The sequence below is a fragment of the Eucalyptus grandis genome, chromosome 3 (assembly GCF_016545825.1).
Source record: "Eucalyptus grandis isolate ANBG69807.140 chromosome 3, ASM1654582v1, whole genome shotgun sequence".
NCBI lineage: Eukaryota > Viridiplantae > Streptophyta > Magnoliopsida > Myrtales > Myrtaceae > Eucalyptus > Eucalyptus grandis.
Window position 1 is genome coordinate 6,878,995 of NC_052614.1, and position 16,982 is coordinate 6,895,976.

At 41.0% G+C, this 16,982-nt stretch overlaps 3 protein-coding genes across 4 annotated transcripts; 2 read left to right on the top strand and 1 right to left on the bottom strand.

The window, feature by feature from the left end:
- Positions 1-236: 236 nt before the first annotated feature.
- LOC104436296 (4-hydroxy-3-methylbut-2-enyl diphosphate reductase, chloroplastic) lies at positions 237-3,896 on the top strand. 2 transcript variants are annotated; one of them, XM_010049030.3, is made up of 10 exons: positions 237-560; positions 999-1,195; positions 1,321-1,500; positions 1,624-1,755; positions 1,843-1,917; positions 1,994-2,099; positions 2,183-2,277; positions 2,778-2,963; positions 3,050-3,136; positions 3,485-3,896. In XM_010049030.3, the coding sequence occupies exons 1-10, from the start codon at positions 278-280 to the stop codon at positions 3,545-3,547; spliced, it is 1,404 nt and encodes a 467-aa protein (XP_010047332.2). In that variant the 5' UTR covers positions 237-277; the 3' UTR covers positions 3,548-3,896. The 2 variants fall into 2 exon arrangements, with proteins under 2 accessions (XP_010047332.2, XP_039164302.1); XM_039308368.1 differs by having other exon boundaries at positions 1,624-1,751; positions 1,839-1,917.
- Positions 3,897-4,864: 968 nt separating this feature from the next.
- On the top strand, positions 4,865-7,409 carry LOC104436297 (GTP-binding protein At2g22870). Its single transcript, XM_010049031.3, has 4 exons — positions 4,865-5,410; positions 5,532-5,601; positions 6,788-6,950; positions 7,041-7,409. Exons 1-4 carry the CDS (start codon positions 4,933-4,935, stop codon positions 7,242-7,244), a joined length of 915 nt encoding a protein of 304 aa, XP_010047333.2. The 5' UTR covers positions 4,865-4,932; the 3' UTR covers positions 7,245-7,409.
- Positions 7,410-7,630: 221 nt separating this feature from the next.
- LOC104436298 (glycine dehydrogenase (decarboxylating), mitochondrial) lies at positions 7,631-14,192 on the bottom strand. Its single transcript, XM_010049032.3, has 15 exons — positions 12,702-14,192; positions 12,235-12,480; positions 12,064-12,141; positions 11,869-11,969; positions 11,596-11,791; positions 11,366-11,491; positions 10,781-10,966; positions 10,576-10,689; positions 10,087-10,239; positions 9,720-9,908; positions 9,408-9,485; positions 9,202-9,327; positions 9,016-9,114; positions 8,585-8,702; positions 7,631-7,940 (listed from the first exon to the last, which is right to left on the bottom strand). The coding sequence occupies exons 1-15, from the start codon at positions 13,956-13,958 to the stop codon at positions 7,846-7,848; spliced, it is 3,162 nt and encodes a 1,053-aa protein (XP_010047334.2). The 5' UTR covers positions 13,959-14,192; the 3' UTR covers positions 7,631-7,845.
- Positions 14,193-16,982: the final 2,790 nt, after the last annotated feature.

Below are 16,982 nucleotides of genomic sequence, written 5' to 3' on the forward strand. Positions count from 1 at the left end.
GTTTGTTTTGATTTTTATATTTGTTTCGAACAAAAATCAACTTTTCTTTTTTTTTTTATTCTTGATTCTATTCTAAATTTACTTCCGGGAACAAAAAAAATAGAAATTTCTTCCCGAAAACAAAAATTTTATCAAGCGATTTTGTTCTCAAACTGATCCCGAGAACCAAAAATCAGAATCAACTAACCAACATCAACGGAACCATTTTCATATATTTTTTCCCTCGACGCCAACCACGCGCGTCGCCACTTCGCAACTCGCGACTCAGCTCTCCGCCATGGCGATGACCTCCCTCCTCCTCTGCCGCGACCCGACCCGCCTCTCCGGCCCCTCCCCTCCGAGGTTCCTCGCCAGCCCCCGCGCCAGCGCCATCCGTTGCCGTGGGCCTCCCTCTGTCCGATGCTCCGGCGGGCCTCCTTCCTCCGGCTCCATGGCCGCCCCCGGCGACGACTTCGACGCCAAGGTCTTCCGGCATAACCTGATGAGGAGCAAGAACTACAACCGGCAAGGTTTCGGCCGCAAGGAGGAGGCTCAGCAGCTCATGGATCGCGAGTACGCCAGTGGGTTCCTTTCTTCGTTTCGTTTCACTAGCTATGCGTCTTCTTTCGTTCGGTACGCTACTTCGAGCTTCGATGCACGTGGAGACTTTGGTGTTGGCCTCTGCTCGGATCGAAGGATGAGGGTTCGGCGTCTTTTTTAATCGTTTTCAGTTTGCTGATTAGTCGTTGATTGAGTAGAAGATCCGGTAGTCCAGAAAAAACGCATCTTTCATCACATTCTATTAGCCAAGACAGCTTAGGTGCTTTGCTAAATTATATTATATGCATATACATCCTGTGCTTCATGTACTGGCATCGCTGATTCCGTATGTAGCATTTCCAGCTCTCAATCTGCGTTGGCATGATGTTTTCGCTGTAATACCACTGGTCTAGACATCGGTTACCCAAGTTTCTGGATCGCTGTAAGTTGTATTGATGTTGCGCCTTTTCATATGCCAGGTGAAATTATTAAAACCTTGAAGGAAAATGGATATCAGTACACCTGGGGAAATGTCACTGTCAAGCTTGCTGAAGCCCATGGTTTCTGCTGGGGTGTCGAGCGAGCCATCCGGATGGCCTATGAAGCGAAAATGCAGTTTCCGGAGAAGAACACCTGGATTACTAATGAAATTATCCATAACCCGACTGTCAACAAGGTCAGATATATAAACAACATCCTTTGATGTTTTGGCTGATTTGCTTGAATGTTGTAAGAGTTGTGTTGTGCACTTCGATTCACTGATTATCATCGAGAATTCTCAATTTTCTATCACCCTGACAGCGCATGGAGGAGATGGAGGTGGAGACTATTCCCCTCGAAGGAGGGCAAAAACAGTTTGATGTTGTTAATAAAGGTGATGTTGTCATTTTTCCGGCTTTTGGAGCACCAGTGCAGGAGATGTTGACCTTGGAAGAGAAAAATGTACAAATTGTGGATACGACTTGCCCATGGGTATCCAAGGTATGGCTCCGTGACGGGATAATATAGCACGTTATTTCCAGTGATTGCGGCATTAACTTTGTTTATGACACGTTCTTATACCTTCACTTCCCTTCTTAAATCTTTCCAATCTTTGCTTGAAAGGTATGGAATACCGTGGAGAAGCATGAGAAAGGAGACTGCACTTCAATTATTCATGGTAAATACGCTCATGAAGAAACCATAGCAACTGCATCGTTTGTGAGAGAGTACGTTATTGTGAAGAATATGAAGGAGTTAAGGCTTTGATGAAGGCTCTCTATGTTTCTGTCCAATAGTGGAAGGGAGATGTCTTATCTGTAATGACATTTGTCATATGTCCAGGCAATGTATGTGTGTGATTACATTCTTGAGGGTGAGCTCGATGGTTCTAGCTCGACTAAAGAGGCGTTTCTAGAGGTACTTCTGGATTACTTGGTTTTGTTATGTTTTGTTAAGGAAACGTAGTTCAAATTGTAATCCTGCTTTGGTGCAGAAATTCAAGGATGCTGTTTCCCTGGGATTTGACCCTGACAATGATCTTAATAAAGTTGGCATTGCAAATCAAACCACAATGCTCAAGGGAGAGACTGAAGAGATTGGTATGTAACAATAAAATCTTTTACAAATTCTTCCCTCTCTGTCTGATTTGCTACTCAAGTTGAACGTTTTGTTAAACTTCCAGGGAAGTTGCTGGAGAGGACTATGATGGGCAAGTATGGAGTGGAAAATGTCAATCAGCACTTCATGAGCTTTAATACAATTTGTGATGCCACTCAAGTAATTTCCATCTTCCTCATGCTCCAAGCCTTATTCATTTCTTCTAGGTATTGGAACCTGTTGCGAGATAGTGCCTGACATGGCTATGGGCTGTAACTTCTTTCAACTTGCCAAAAAGATAAAAGGAGTAGCCATGGTTGAGATATCTCATGACTCTCTCGACATCAGAATAGGAAGACCAATTGCTTGTTAGTAATCAAAGGTGCTAGCTCTCTTCTGTAAGTACATTAGGGACTGAACTAGAGATGTGGGGTCCAAAATGCAGAGAGCCGCCTGAAAGACAAGGAGGTAGTTTTCCCAATTTTATTTTTCTCCGTGACTAGTCTTATCTGTTGAAGGACCATAATACAAATCTTATAGCCAAACCTCTGATGAGAAACTACAGAAAGGAAGAATAGTAAACAGAAGAAAGAAGGAAGTTTGAGTTAATTGCTAACTCGTGACTTCTGCTGTGTCTTTAAGATGCTTATTCATATTTTTCAACATTTGGTCTTCTTCAGAAACGCCAAGATGCTATGTATAAGTTAGTTGAGGAGAAGGTGGATCTTGTGCTAGTTGTTGGTGGGTGGAACTCAAGCAACACATCTCATCTTCAAGAGATAGCTGAAGAACGTGGGATACCCTCTTATTGGGTTGACAGTGAGCAGAGAATAGGTCCTGGAAACAGAATAGCCTACAAATTGAAGGTAAGTCTGTACTTTGAATTTGCACTCCTTCAGTAGATTTTGGTGTTTATGCCTTCTTTCACTGACTTTTGTATTTGTTGCGATAGCATGGGGAATCAGTTGAGAAAGAAAATTGGCTTCCAGAGGGTCCCATAAAAATTGGGGTAACATCAGGAGCTTCTACCCCTGATACGGTAAGCTTTTAACCTGGCGAATTTCTATTGTGAGAACAGCTCTACTCCTTCATCAGCCCTTTCCTTTGGCTGCTTTCCCATTAAGCTCTAATCTATCTATGGTACCTGTACATCATGGGCGTGGGCTGTATTTTCCTTGAGATACTCTCCTTATGCATGATGTCCTGGTTCTGGATAAGAGGTTTCTATCAAGCCTTTGTGCATTTGTTAATGCGCTGTGCCTTTTGTCCGATTATTATGCACTGAAAATTTGGTCTCCTTAGCACTGTCATTCGATGCAGTTGGATGACAACTTCGTGATGCAGTCAATCCTTCGGAAATAGTAATGATGCTTTTGTTCCTTACCAGGTCGTTGGGGATGTTTTGTCGAAGATCTTTGACATTAAAAGGGAAGAGGCCCAGCAGGCTTGATACAAGATCACAAATCTACATACCGAGGATTAATTATCATCCTGTCCTTAATGAGAAGCTCCACGGATCTGATGTAAAATGACGAAATGCCCTGCATATTTTGATGCATTTCAGCCTCAGAACTTTAGTCTGCTCTTGTAAGGTGATGCAGGGCTTCAAGTTGACTGGCTTTTATAATACTGTGTGGAACCCAAGCTCAATCTCTGAGCTTTAACCAAGGGAAGAATCTGTTTGTGTGGACTTGACACCCTTATTTGATCTAGAAAACAATGAGATGCCATAGTTCTTTAGTTCAACTTGGTCGGTCCAGGTTGTCAGAAGTATGTTAATGTCGTATAATTCTTGGGAATTTCTCTCTCCAGTGGGAATTTCATAAGAATCATGGCCAAAAGAACTGTCATGGCATATATTTTTCTTGATCACTTGCTCGCCTCTTCGCAGTATGTTATATTCGGAATAAATTAAAAATGTGAAAAATGAAGGGATGGACCTTTAGCTGCGACAATGTAGTAGTCGTCAATTTTTCGTAAGGAAGCAGGTAAAGGGGCGAAGATCTTTTCGAAATGAATTGAGAGAATAGATGCCTCCATAATGTTGGGAACGTTATCCCTAATTAAAGAACCATATCTATACATTGCTAGCATTATCTTTTTATATTATTGAAAGATAGCTGACTATTTCTATGCATTTACTTATACCTACGATCTAGTAACCACAATGTCATGGTGTCAATACTTTATACTAATTTATCTATTTTATACAGGTTCATTACACATTCTCAACTTATATGCTTCTCAACAATTTCATTAATGCGGGAAAACCAACACGAGATAAGAATTCAAATTAATTTATGCTACACAAGAATAATAAAAGTAATATAATTTTCTTTCTTTCTCTCTCTTAATTTCATTTGGCTCCATATTTGTTTAAGATATATTTCAAAACAATATCAAAACGTACTTCACTTTTGACCTAATGACCATTCCCATACTTTTATTTTATGCAAATACCCATCACACCTCTAAACAAAATCTAAAGTGCAAAGTAGTCTCTAAAATAAACTGGGTATGCATTTGATACTTTTAAAATCGGTCAATATATAAGTAGTCATTAGATGAAAAATGGAGCACACATCTTGGCATTTTTCCAATGTCTTTAAGTACTTTCACATTTTCTAATATCCAACAATTCATTCAGTTTGATTCTTTGAATTTAACGTGAAAAATGAATCGAGACCCTTTGCCTTTTCGTAAGCAAAATCCTAATAGTGGCCAAACGACGCCGTCGCAGCCGACGCCCACCCAAAAACGCACTCGCTCCAGGGCTCTGCTCAGCTGAACGTCGGAACAGAGCAGAAAGCAGAGCATCTCTCTCTCTCTCCGACAATGGCGGTGGCGCTGCGAAATCGCCTCTTCGCTCTGCAGCTGCACCCCCCCTCCCTTCTCCACCCCTCGCTCCGGCCGTCCCCGCACGCCCCGCTCTTCTCGCTGCCCGCCCGCCGCCGCCGCGGCCCGTGCTTCCACGCCTCCGCCGCCGCCGCCTCCGGAGCCGCGGGCCCGGCGGCCTCGGCCTCGGACGCGGCCCGGATCTTCCAGAAGGTGTTCTTCGTCCCGCCCGGGGTCGACCCGGCCGAGGTCTCCGAGGACATGGTGCTCCCCGGGTCGAACATCGTCGTCGGGCCCTACGCGGGTCACGCCCAGATCAAGGAGGTGGAGTTCCTGAAGAGCAGCGGGAGGGCCAAGGACTGTCCCAAGGACGGGAGGCCCGAGTTCGCGATCTTGGGTCGGTCGAACGTGGGCAAGTCGTCGCTCATCAATGCTCTGGTTCGGAAGAAGGAAGTCGCGCTTACGTCCAAGAAACCAGGTCCTCTCTCTTTTCTTCTTTTTTTTTTATAGTTGTCTGTCGAATGATGTTGTTTCGTATGGTTTTTTGCTTTGGTGGCGAGGGATGAGGTGATTGATTGATGGGGTGGTTTATGTTGCAGGCAAGACTCAGCTTATAAATCACTTCCTGGTGAACAAGAGTTGGTATATTGTGGATTTGCCGGGTTATGGGTAAGCTTCAAGCACCTGTCTTTTGGCTTGCTTGAACTTGTTATGTTGTGTGGCAGCTTATAAATGCGAAAAATCACAGAATGTGAGCTAATGTGTAAGTTTTGTTTCTTGGAATGAAGTTTTGTTTCTTGGAATGCTGCAACTAATTGAGTGTGGCCAGTCGATTGGAAGCTGTTGGATTGGGAAAGTGAAAGACCAGTAGATCGCGACTTTTTCACAAGCTTCTGAAATTTGATTAATTGGGCTCGAATGGTTTGAGCATTTTTTGACCCGTCACTGTGGATATGCCATGGTAGTAATTCTTTTAGCTAAGATGTACATGCTGGGAGTTCCGTCTTCAACCTACGGTCTTTCTGTTCTTCACATAATGGACACTTTGATGAGGGGCAAACAATTAGTTTTTATCTTTTGCTATGAATCCTGATGCAGAAGAAGTAAATTTGTAGATCCATAGAAGTACTTCTTACTTGGCTTTTCATTTCTTCTTTTGTCGCTTGACAGTTTTGTTGAATGCCAGATGTTTATCTCTTTAAAAGCACTTAAGTTGCTATGAATGTCTGCAGATATGTGAAAATATATTGCGCTCCCTAGTATTGATCCTGTATTGGATCAGATTTTATGCTATATACTCTACTTTTAGTGTTTACAGTAGTTCTTTTCTTCTTTTGTGGTTTTGTTTCTAGGTTCACTGACTAATGGAAACTGCTTAAACGTTGTAGGCTTCTATTTTCTTGCTGGACTATGCAGCTTGTCTTTTCAGGGTAGTATCATGTTATGATTTACCTGCAGGCACCAAGCTATTAACCGTGCAATAGTTTGGTGTCTTACAGCAGCTTGGGACCTGCCTTTTGGTGTACTCGCTTGCAGTTATGTGCTGTGATATGAAATCATTAATCACAGTCCTTTAGCAGTAGATTTGTAGATTCCAACCAGGTGTTTATATTGTGTGGTACCCTTGCATTTAGTTAATTCTTCTCATTAAAACTCTGGAGATTGACCATGGTTTCCTTTCCACGTTTGAGTGTGCCTTGGTTGTTGAACTTGAGATTATTTGCTTATTGACCATTTCGACCTTGTCTTTGGATGAGATATTCTGTTGTGTTACTTTTCAAGTCCTGATGTTTCCTTTTGGTTGTTGAACTTGAGATTGAGGCATTTGCTCTATGGATTTCTTGCTCATTTGTAGGTTTGCTAAGGCACCGGGATCTGTTCGAATGGATTGGTCAGCATTCACAAAGGGCTACTTTTTGAACAGAGATACACTAGTTGCTGTCTTACTTCTTATCGATGCAAGTGTTCCTCCTCAAAAGATAGACCTTGATTGTGCGAATTGGCTAGGACGCAACAAAGTACGCTGCTTTCTTAGTTTCTTAGTTGTAGAATCAACATTCAACAGTGGCTGAACGTACTGATGATGTTACTCTTCTCCACTTGTTCAGATCCCTCTAACATTAGTTTTCACGAAGTGTGACAAGATGAAGCGAGGAAAGAGGCCTGATGAGAACATAAGGAGCTTCCAAGAAGTGATTAGGGAAAACTACCGGGCGCATCCTCCGTGGATCATGACTAGCAGCGTCACCGGTTTAGGAAGAGACGAGCTTCTCTTGCACATGTCCCAACTTAGAAACTATTGGGACCAGTAGAAGGGATGAGCAAATCCCATGGAATACCCTCATAAAGTCAAGTTCAACTTTCTTTTTGCTATTATCCACATTCTTGAGATAACAACTGAATTTGTACCTCTCAATGTGTACAGATAACCCATGTACAGAATACGATGTTTTGTATCATTTGAAACCTCTTTTTTATGGTGTCGGTGTACTCTTAATTCTTGAGCTAAGTACAATTCATTCATGAATGAATGAACTTTTTTAAGTCTGATCTCAACCGAAACTATTATTACTTGGTCAACACAGATCGAGGGTGGTCAGTTTTTACCCTTCTTAGTTTTCTGCTTAGGTATCAAGCGATATTTGAAAAGGCGATGTACAATCAGACAGTGCTCACAATTTGCTGCTTTTCCCTACTGTTGAAATACTTGATCTCGGATTGAGGACAAAGACAGATGGAAGAGATTAGATGAGAATAATGCTTGGGTTGCAATTAGCAACCCCTCTTATTCATCGTCCAAAGATCATGGCATCGAAGGAACTAAATAACACCAGATGTGATGTTGTGCGCCACATTGACAACTTATATACATTGAGGGATTTCTTCTTTTCTCTTTTGGCACACAGGGAGATTTCAGGCGGTAGCTGCTGCTTGCTCCTCAACGACTTGTGACGTTGGCTGGAGAGTGCAGACGAGGTTACGGTCACCATACACATTGTCGATGCGTCCTGGTAGAATGTCGAGCAGCACACAAGAAGAATAATCAGTTTCTTTTGTTTTTTCTTTAACAGGGAAACACTTGAAAGAGACATGAATTAGCTGCCACCCTTTTATTCATTATCCTCAAACTCACACGCTAAAAGTTCTATACCCATCTTTGAAAATGCCAGTAGTTGAAAATAGACAGCACACATATGCTCATGATCATCAAACGGAACTTCAAATTTCAGCCTTAAATAAAATACCATGAATCAAGCTTGGAGAACTGTTTAAATGGAAAACTTCTGGAGTTGCAAAGGAAATGAAATAACAAGAATGAACAGAAAATCATAGTTGCCATTCGCATGAATATGCAATGGGGTTGCAGCTACTCATAGCATCTACTGATATCCACAGCATAAGCTGTGATTTTAGTTTTACTTCGTGGTAACACGAAGATAATGTCCCTTGTACCTAACAGTTAACCATATTTTTGAACCTTGAAAAACCGTACTTTTAATTTAAGGAGTCATACTTCAAAATTCGATGGATATGCAATATTTTAAGTCAACATTTCGGAGTATAGCCAAAATCTCATGATGAAAGCAGCATCAGTCGAAGCAGCCAATTGCATATAATGTTGCACATGGTCGAATAAGATAGGTAGACATACCCGTGGATGGCCAGAACTTTGCGGTACGGAGCCAGGAAGCCGGAAAAGCAGCATATTCCCGAGAATACGGCTTCGTCCACGAGTCTCCCATGAGCAATGATGGTGGGTGGGGAGCAGACTAAAATATATTGAAATCAGAAGTTCCTCAGAAGATCATCAAGGAAAAAAGTGCAGTTGAAGCATTTATATATCCAACCTTGATTGTGTAAAAGAAAATCAATACGAGAATGGATGAGTGTCCTAAAGGAACTTGTCTAAATATATTTCTTGTGCCTTTGAACATGAATAGATCATTTTGAAGCGATGACTTTTCAACTGATGTGAAAAAAAAATACTTTATTACACTCACATTGTACTTTTTGATTTCATTCGTCATAGCTTATTAACAAGTACTCTAGAAGCTCTCCATAAAGATATCATTCTTCTCATACCTTCAAAACATTGTTGTGGATATCAGCTTTTCCTTTTTCAATTTGTGCGATTTCTTCTCTAATGGAGATGAGAGTGTCGCAGAACCTGTCCAACTCAGCCTGCAACAAATGATCAGTTACTGTTAAGTTGTTTCAAAGACTTGGACAAAAGAAAACTGAAAAGATCGTGTTCTTTCTTGTCATTACCTTGCTTTCACTTTCAGTGGGTTCGATCATCAGTGTGCCTGGGACTGGCCATGACATGGTTGGTCCATGGAATCCATAGTCCATTAGACGTTTTGCAACATCTTCAGGCTCGATTCCAGCAGTATTCTGCAATAGAATAGCATGCCCAGTCAATTTAAAAACCAACAAAAGGCAAACAAATAAGTCATTAGCTGAATATACACTACCTTAAAGGCCCTTAAGTCAACAATGAATTCATGGGCGACTGTCCCATTGACTCCACGGAACAAGATGGGGTAGTAGTTCTGCAAACCAGAGCGCAGACAATGATAAGATGAAAATTTAGGCCACAGTTGTTACATTCTCTTCCAGTGAGAAGATAAACAAACTAAAGAAAAAATGTTCTTTGAAAGTTTGACAATGAAAACCAAGATGGAGCATGCACCAATTGCACTACACTAGACTGAGATTCATGACAAAGCAAGTATACAAAGGAACAAGAGCAATGAAAAAATAAATAAAGGAAAAAAAGGATAAACCTCCAAACGTTTTGCCATGTAGTTTGCATTTAAAATGGCTATCTTTGATGCTTCAGTGAGTCCCTTAGATCCCATCATGGCTATGTAAGAGTATGATATTGGCAAGATAAGTGCAGAGCCCCACGGAGCAGCAGAAATTGTACCCAATGGCTGGGACTTTTCTGGGGCTGGTAAACCACCCGTAGCAACCTTTAAGACAAAAAAATAAAAGATTGAAAACTCAATTAGACAGGCATTTATGCAGCAGATTTTTGGTAGCATACACTGATGACACAACGTCTGCTGGGTCCAATTACCATCACAGAGGACCATAATATGGTGACAGAGAAAAAAAGGTAAATTACTTTCATGTCTGAAAAATACATACTACTGGATGCGAAGGCAGAAAAGGTGCCAAGTGCTTCTTCACCCCAATAGGACCCATGCCTGGACCACCGCCTCCATGTGGAATGCAAAATGTTTTGTGGAGATTAAGATGGCAAACGTCGGCTCCAATAAATCCTGGGCTTGTCAAGCCCACCTGCCAAAACCAAAATATATTAAATTAGATTTAATATGCTGAAAGATACCTCGCATGTTAGGCATTGAACTTGAATATTTCTCAAGATGAAGAACTACTGAAGAAAAATGGAAACTAATCAACTACCACTCTTTTCAGAACCTGACTGCACACTGAAAATTGTAATCTGGATCGTGTGTCAATGTGCATCTCTGGCTATTTTTTAGCATTTCAAGTGTTATCAAGTAAAATGCTAATGGTTGGACAGTTGAGAATAGTAGCTATGAGCCACAGCTCTCAGATGCCCAAGAGATAGAATCAATATAGCTCAAGTGCAGCAAAAAGGCAAAAACAGACCTGTGCATTCATGTTTGCTCCATCCATGTACACTTGACCTCCATTGTCATGAATTATCTTGCATATATCATCTATGCCCTCCTCATACACCCCATGGGTTGAAGGATATGTGACCTGAAGTTTGCATTTATAAATAACAAGGTCCTGATTATATCACCAGTCTGAAATCTATGAAAAATTATTTCTAATGAGAAATTAGGCTCACCATAAGGCAAGACAAGTTATCTCTATTTGCTTCTGCTGCTTTTCTCAGCTCCTCAATGTTGATATTACCCTTGGCATCAGTTCCAACAGCAACAATTTTCATACCACACATTGCAGCACTGGCAGGATTTGTCCCATGAGCAGAGACAGGAATGATGCACACATTGCGATGATGGTCCCCTCTTGCCTAAGTGACCGAATCAGTCACCACAACGAGCAGACTAATCAAAATTCCGCACCATGATGGGTTTAGTTGAGGAAATATTGTGAAGAAGAATGCAATTTTTTTGGACTTGAACAGCCACACGTGCCAATAATTGGACAGCCAATCAGCAGGCATATTAAAACAGTCTAAAATCTGAATACTTTGAAGATGAACAACATCTGGTCATACTCTTACAGTTTTTTCTATATTAAAGCACTTGAAGAAAAAGTTTGCATAGTAGCCTTTGCCAAAGGCATGTCGGCATTTCTCTTTCCTATTTCCAGAAAAGTTCACAACTTAAGCATTTAATACTGCTATCCCACCAACTATTAATTGAGAGAGGAAGTAAACAGTGAACATATGGCTATTCTGTCACCATACCAAGTGATACGCACGGATGACCATGAGACCTGCATATTCTCCAGCGGCACCAGCATTGGGTTGCAAAGAGAAAGAATCGAACCCAGTAATCGTACACAACAGTTCACCCAAATCATTGAACATTTCCTGAAAGATTGAAACCAATCCCATTCTTGCATTAGCTTGTATTCAAATGAATCTGGCCTTGACGAATATTTGTAAAATTCTTATAACGATTCACACCAAATTACCTGATAACCCTGAGCCTGCTCAGCTGGGGTGAAAGGATGTATGTCTGTAAAGTTGGGCCATGTCACTGGCATCATCTCTGTGGTAGCATTCAATTTCATCGTGCAAGATCCCAGAGGAATCATACTATGGCACAGAGACAAATCCTTGGACTGCAGCCTATGAATGTATCTGAGCAGCTCATGCTCGGTGTGATACCTATTAGAATGAATATAAATGTCAGAGAGAGGCACATTAGTGGCAGATAGAAACCAAATCATCTCAAAGGCAATTACGTGTTAAAGATTGGATGTGTCAGATATGGAGTCTCCCTTATAAGCCCAGTTGGAATCAAGGACTGAACCTCTGGCGCAAGTGATGCAGCAGTGAATGGGACCTGCATATAATTTTTTCCCCAAGGAACCAGTCAAAAATGGAATTACTGGAGGAGCTAATCAACTTAAAGCCCGAGAATGACTGCTTGCACTCACAGGCTTGCCACATGCAAATATTGAGAAAAGCTTGTCAACATCCTCCAAAGCGGTAGTCTCATCGAATGAGATGGTGATCTGCCAGCAGCAATTAATCTCAAATCATTTCGTGCCAGAAAATTAACATACTTCAGCAGAGTGACAAACAGAAGAGATACGAATGATGCTTACAGTGTTTTTGTCCACAACCCTCAAGTTCATCTCTTCCTTGTTAGCAGCATCAGCAATTGCATGTGCATCAGGACACTTAACCTTCACAGTGTCGAAGAAAGGAAGCCCCTGGACTTCCACAGTCCCAAGTTTCTTCAATCCCAGAGCTAAGGCTCCAGCTAGACCGTGAACTCGTTGAGAAATTGTTTTAAGACCTTCAGGGCCATGATAAACAGCGAACATGGCAGCCATGTTTGCAAGTAATGCCTACACAGACAATAATAAGTCAAAACAAGTCATCACAGGCACTCACGTATCACGAGAAAATCTGCCCTCTCGCAAAACTGGAACTAAATCAGTTCCAACCCAATAGTCTTGAGCTCCCTGATATAAGTATAACTACCTCTACTAATTCCAAAAAACATACAAAATAAAAAGAAATAAAGAAAAAAGGATAACGCATTGAACCTAGGACTGAGATTATATACCTGTGCAGTGCAGATGTTGCTTGTAGCCTTGTCTCTGCGGATATGTTGCTCTCTCGTTTGCATTGCCATACGCAGCGCAGGCTTCCCTGAAGAATCAACACTCACGCCAATAATCCGTCCGGGCATCAACCTTTTGTACTCTTGAGAGGTCGCAAGGAAAGCGGCATGAGGACCACCATATCCCATTGGCACACCAAACCTCTGTGCAGAACCCACGACAATATCTGCCCCAAATTCACCCGGAGGCTTCAACATCGTCAATGCCAACAAATCAGTCGCCATAACAACCTTAACCCCATGAGAATGTGCATTCTTGACAAACTCCCCATAATCCAACACCTCACCCTCAGTTCCAGGGTACTGTACAAGGACCCCACAAACGTCGCCTGACTTGTAATCAATATCCTTAAGATCGGCTGTGACAACCTTAAGATCGAAACCGTCTGCTCGAGTCTTGCATACGTCAATTGTTTGTGGGTGACAATTGTTCGCGATCACAAAAGTCTTCTTCTTTCCCTTCAGAATATTGTTACACATTGCCATCGCCTCAGCAGCAGCAGTTCCCTCATCGAGCAAGGAAGCATTCGACATGGGCAGGCCGGTGAGATCGGTGATCACGGTCTGGAAATTTAGCAGAGACTCCAAACGGCCCTGCGATATCTCAGCTTGGTAGGGCGTGTACTGAGTGTACCAAGCTGGGTTTTCCATGATGTTCCTCAATATAACCGGTGGAACAAAGGTGTTATAGTACCCCATACCAATGAATGTCTTAAAGACCTTGTTTTTCGACGCCAAATTCTTCATGTGCTCAATCATTTGGCTCTCCGTCAACCCTCCATCGAACTTAGAGAACTTCATGGAATCTATACGGATCGACGTAGGCACGGTGGCATCGATCAGAGCATCAAGACTACCGAATCCACAGGACTCGGCCATCTTCGTCTGCTCTTCCGGGGTCGCGGAGTTGTGTCGGCGAGCGAAAGTATCATTCGGCTTCAATGCCTCGACAGAGATCGTTCTTGTTTGCGACCCAATACCGTGACCGACATTATACGACACATTCCTACCAAGCAACATCTCTGATCTGGAGCTCTTGTGCATTGAGCTACATGCAGACAACGAAGAGACATACCTTGAAGGGGTATACAATGCAGAGGATGAAGAATCCAACCCAGATTCAAGGCGGCGATGGTGCTTCGTCTCCGAGACGATCCGTTTCAAGATCGCCCGGTTCGCCAAACGCCGTGCACGTTCCATGGCGCCGCAAAAAAAAAAACCCGAAAGAAAGGAAGAACGCAAGGATTTTTGGTAGGAGAAAGGAGGGAGATTTAGCAGAAACTAATGTTGTTGTTGGAGAAGAGCAACTGCAACAACAAAAACAATGGTTTCAAGTTGCTGGTTTTTTTGTCATTCCATTGGGAGAGAGTGGGGTGGTGGGTTGGTGAGGCTTGCTGTCTTTTATATTCACGACCCTAAAAAGACATGGATTCATTTAATTCTGGGTATCTGCGAAACAGTATCTTTGAATTAAAAAAGATGGAGAATTCGTGACTTCGAGATCTGGTGGAAATGGTTGGGGGTTGGTGACTGCTTTCCTACGGAAGAAAAGGACAGTTTCTTCTTCTTTTTTTACTGTTTTCTTTCTTTTTTTCCTGAATGACATGAACAGAAGATACAAAACGTTGAGCCAATGAATGGAAGGAATTCAAGGGAACAAGATTGAGTTTCAATGGATCAAAATGGTTAGCACATGTTCTTCCTAATCAATGGAGCACCAGAAAGGACTGATTTCTCCTGTTTTTTCCTGGATGGGATGCCTGTGAATCTTTGTTGGCAGATTCTGTTTCACAATGGGCTCATCATCTATTCTAGGGAATGAAGATGTGACATCGCATTGATCCTCAAAAAGTCAGGTGATTATTCAAGAAAAAAATGTAATGGTTTTCCGAAAGGAGGGCGATTTCTGATTTAATCGAGCAACTAAAAAAGAGAGGGTTTTTTAGAGGTGGAAAGCATATCCTCTTTTTAGTGATATTCCAACTCACCAACCTTATGAGGCTAAACTAATATTCTTTTTGCTTGTTTCCTTGTGGGGATGCAATGAGTGGGGAAGCCAAAGAGAAAAGGAAATCCTCTGTAGAAACAATTTTTGGAATCAACTATGTAGGATATTCATCTTCAAATTGACATTACAATTACCTTAGATTGGATGTAGCATAGTAGGGAAAAAATCTAATTTAAGCTTCGTTTATTTTGTAAAAAATCAATGATATGAAAGATATTTTCTTAAAAATAATTGTTTGTATCGCTTATAAAAGTGAACGAATGATATATGTTTTTATTGTACACCATAATACTTAGATGTATATTGTTATTGATAATGAAAACAATCTTCAATAACTAAAGCCATCACCTCTTCTCCTCTTTTCAATTTTATCCTCACATTTTTTGGATTATCGAAATATATTATAAAAAGCTATATTTCAGTTACCATCTTGCCCTTATCAGCATTATGTTTTGGTGAAGTTCCCATAAAGGCCAAAATTTCTATAAAAAAACGATATTTTTTTTATATTTTGTTAATGCGGATAATTTTATAATAACTCTGATAAACAAAGAATGATTGATATAAAGCTGGATATTCTCTGATTTAAAAGATAAAATCAGAAAAAGGAGTGAAAGAAAATCACACAGGCAAAGCAAAAATTAATTGTATGAGTAAAATTGGAATTTGACAAGGAATCCAACGAAACATTCCCTCTCACAAATAATTTCGAAGGACCAACGATAGATTTGAAACAAACTTAAAAGGCCGGGTAATTTTCGGACAATGTAATGATAAAATTGAAAAATTCTTGAATTTGTTGGGATCTAGCCTATCAACCGGCCTAATTATTACTTAAGATATGTCCTTATTAATCAAATTAATTTTCGAGTAAATACAAAATCATAAAACTCTTTTCGCTTTAATTTTTAAAGAAATTCAAAAGGTTCTTCTGTAAAGACCCTACATTTCTTCAGATAAATAACATTTTTTCTGATGAAAAAAAAAACAACAAAACAAATGGGGGCAGAGAAGAAGAAGTTGTGATCCAGATTTAAGCTCACGTGTTGGACTTGGTCTTTGTCAGCACCTGGTCTGGTTTGGGTCGTCAAAAGTTTGGTACCTGTCTGCTCGGAAAATCCAACGTGGTCCCCCGGATTCATCACTGTATCCACACTGTCACCAACCCCGATTCAAGGACTAATTCAGATACCAAAAGATTCCTGAGGGTTCATGTCAGATCTTAAATCAATCAGAGTATTTATGCATCCTGCTCTTAGCTGTAATTTCAAATATTTCACTCACTTTAGATCACCTAAAAACCAAGTCCTATTTTTCAGGCTAATCCGAGCTCACCGACGTCAGGACCAATGAATTTGTCGGGAATGACTACCTTGGTACCTAGTCTCGAGAAGTTTGGTTGAGCAAAAATCTAACCTCAAGATTCGGAATTAATTAACATACTAATTACTAATCATGACTAGAACCAAGGTCAAGGGTTTCTACTTACTACTGATGATGACAGGTAAGAGAATCAAGGACCAGAGTCTACCTACAAATGAGATGCATATGCATAACAAAAAGTTCACTGAGAAAATCGTGCACCGTGAGATATTTATGTTTAAGTAGGTAGAATTTTAAGGAGCAAAAACTTCATAGGGAGAAGTTGCCTAGCCAATACAGAACTGTGAAATTTCTTGGAAAAGAGTGCATAATTACCTAACAAGCCACGACTGAAGTATTTCCAGAACATCTTACCTACTGGGAACAGTATTTTCAAAAGGGAAAAGGAGATCAAAAATTAAGAAAGAACAAGGCTAAGCAAATGAAAAGGAAAGCACACCATGGTGTGGCTGATATATCACATCTCACCAAACGCCACATAATAAGACAAAGACTGGGGTCTAATTGGTATTCGCACTTGCTGAGAAATTATCTCGGAGCATAAAGTATATTGTGCATGCTAGGAACTGGTAAACATGTGATAATATCAATATGAACCAATCTTTCTCTCGTCAATGGCATAGTCGGAGGAAATTAAGTTTAGTTTCTGGCATGGGATCTGTGTTTCATGACTTTAACCTGTTGATTAAGGCCACACGAAGCACCAAAGAGAACTCGATATGGTTCGTTATGTAATGCTTCATCAGGTCAAGACTATCTATTTTGCTAGGAAAATATCCAAGCTTGTTCTGTGGGATCTGGCGCGGCGTTTCCCTACTGCAGTGGAAGAAGAG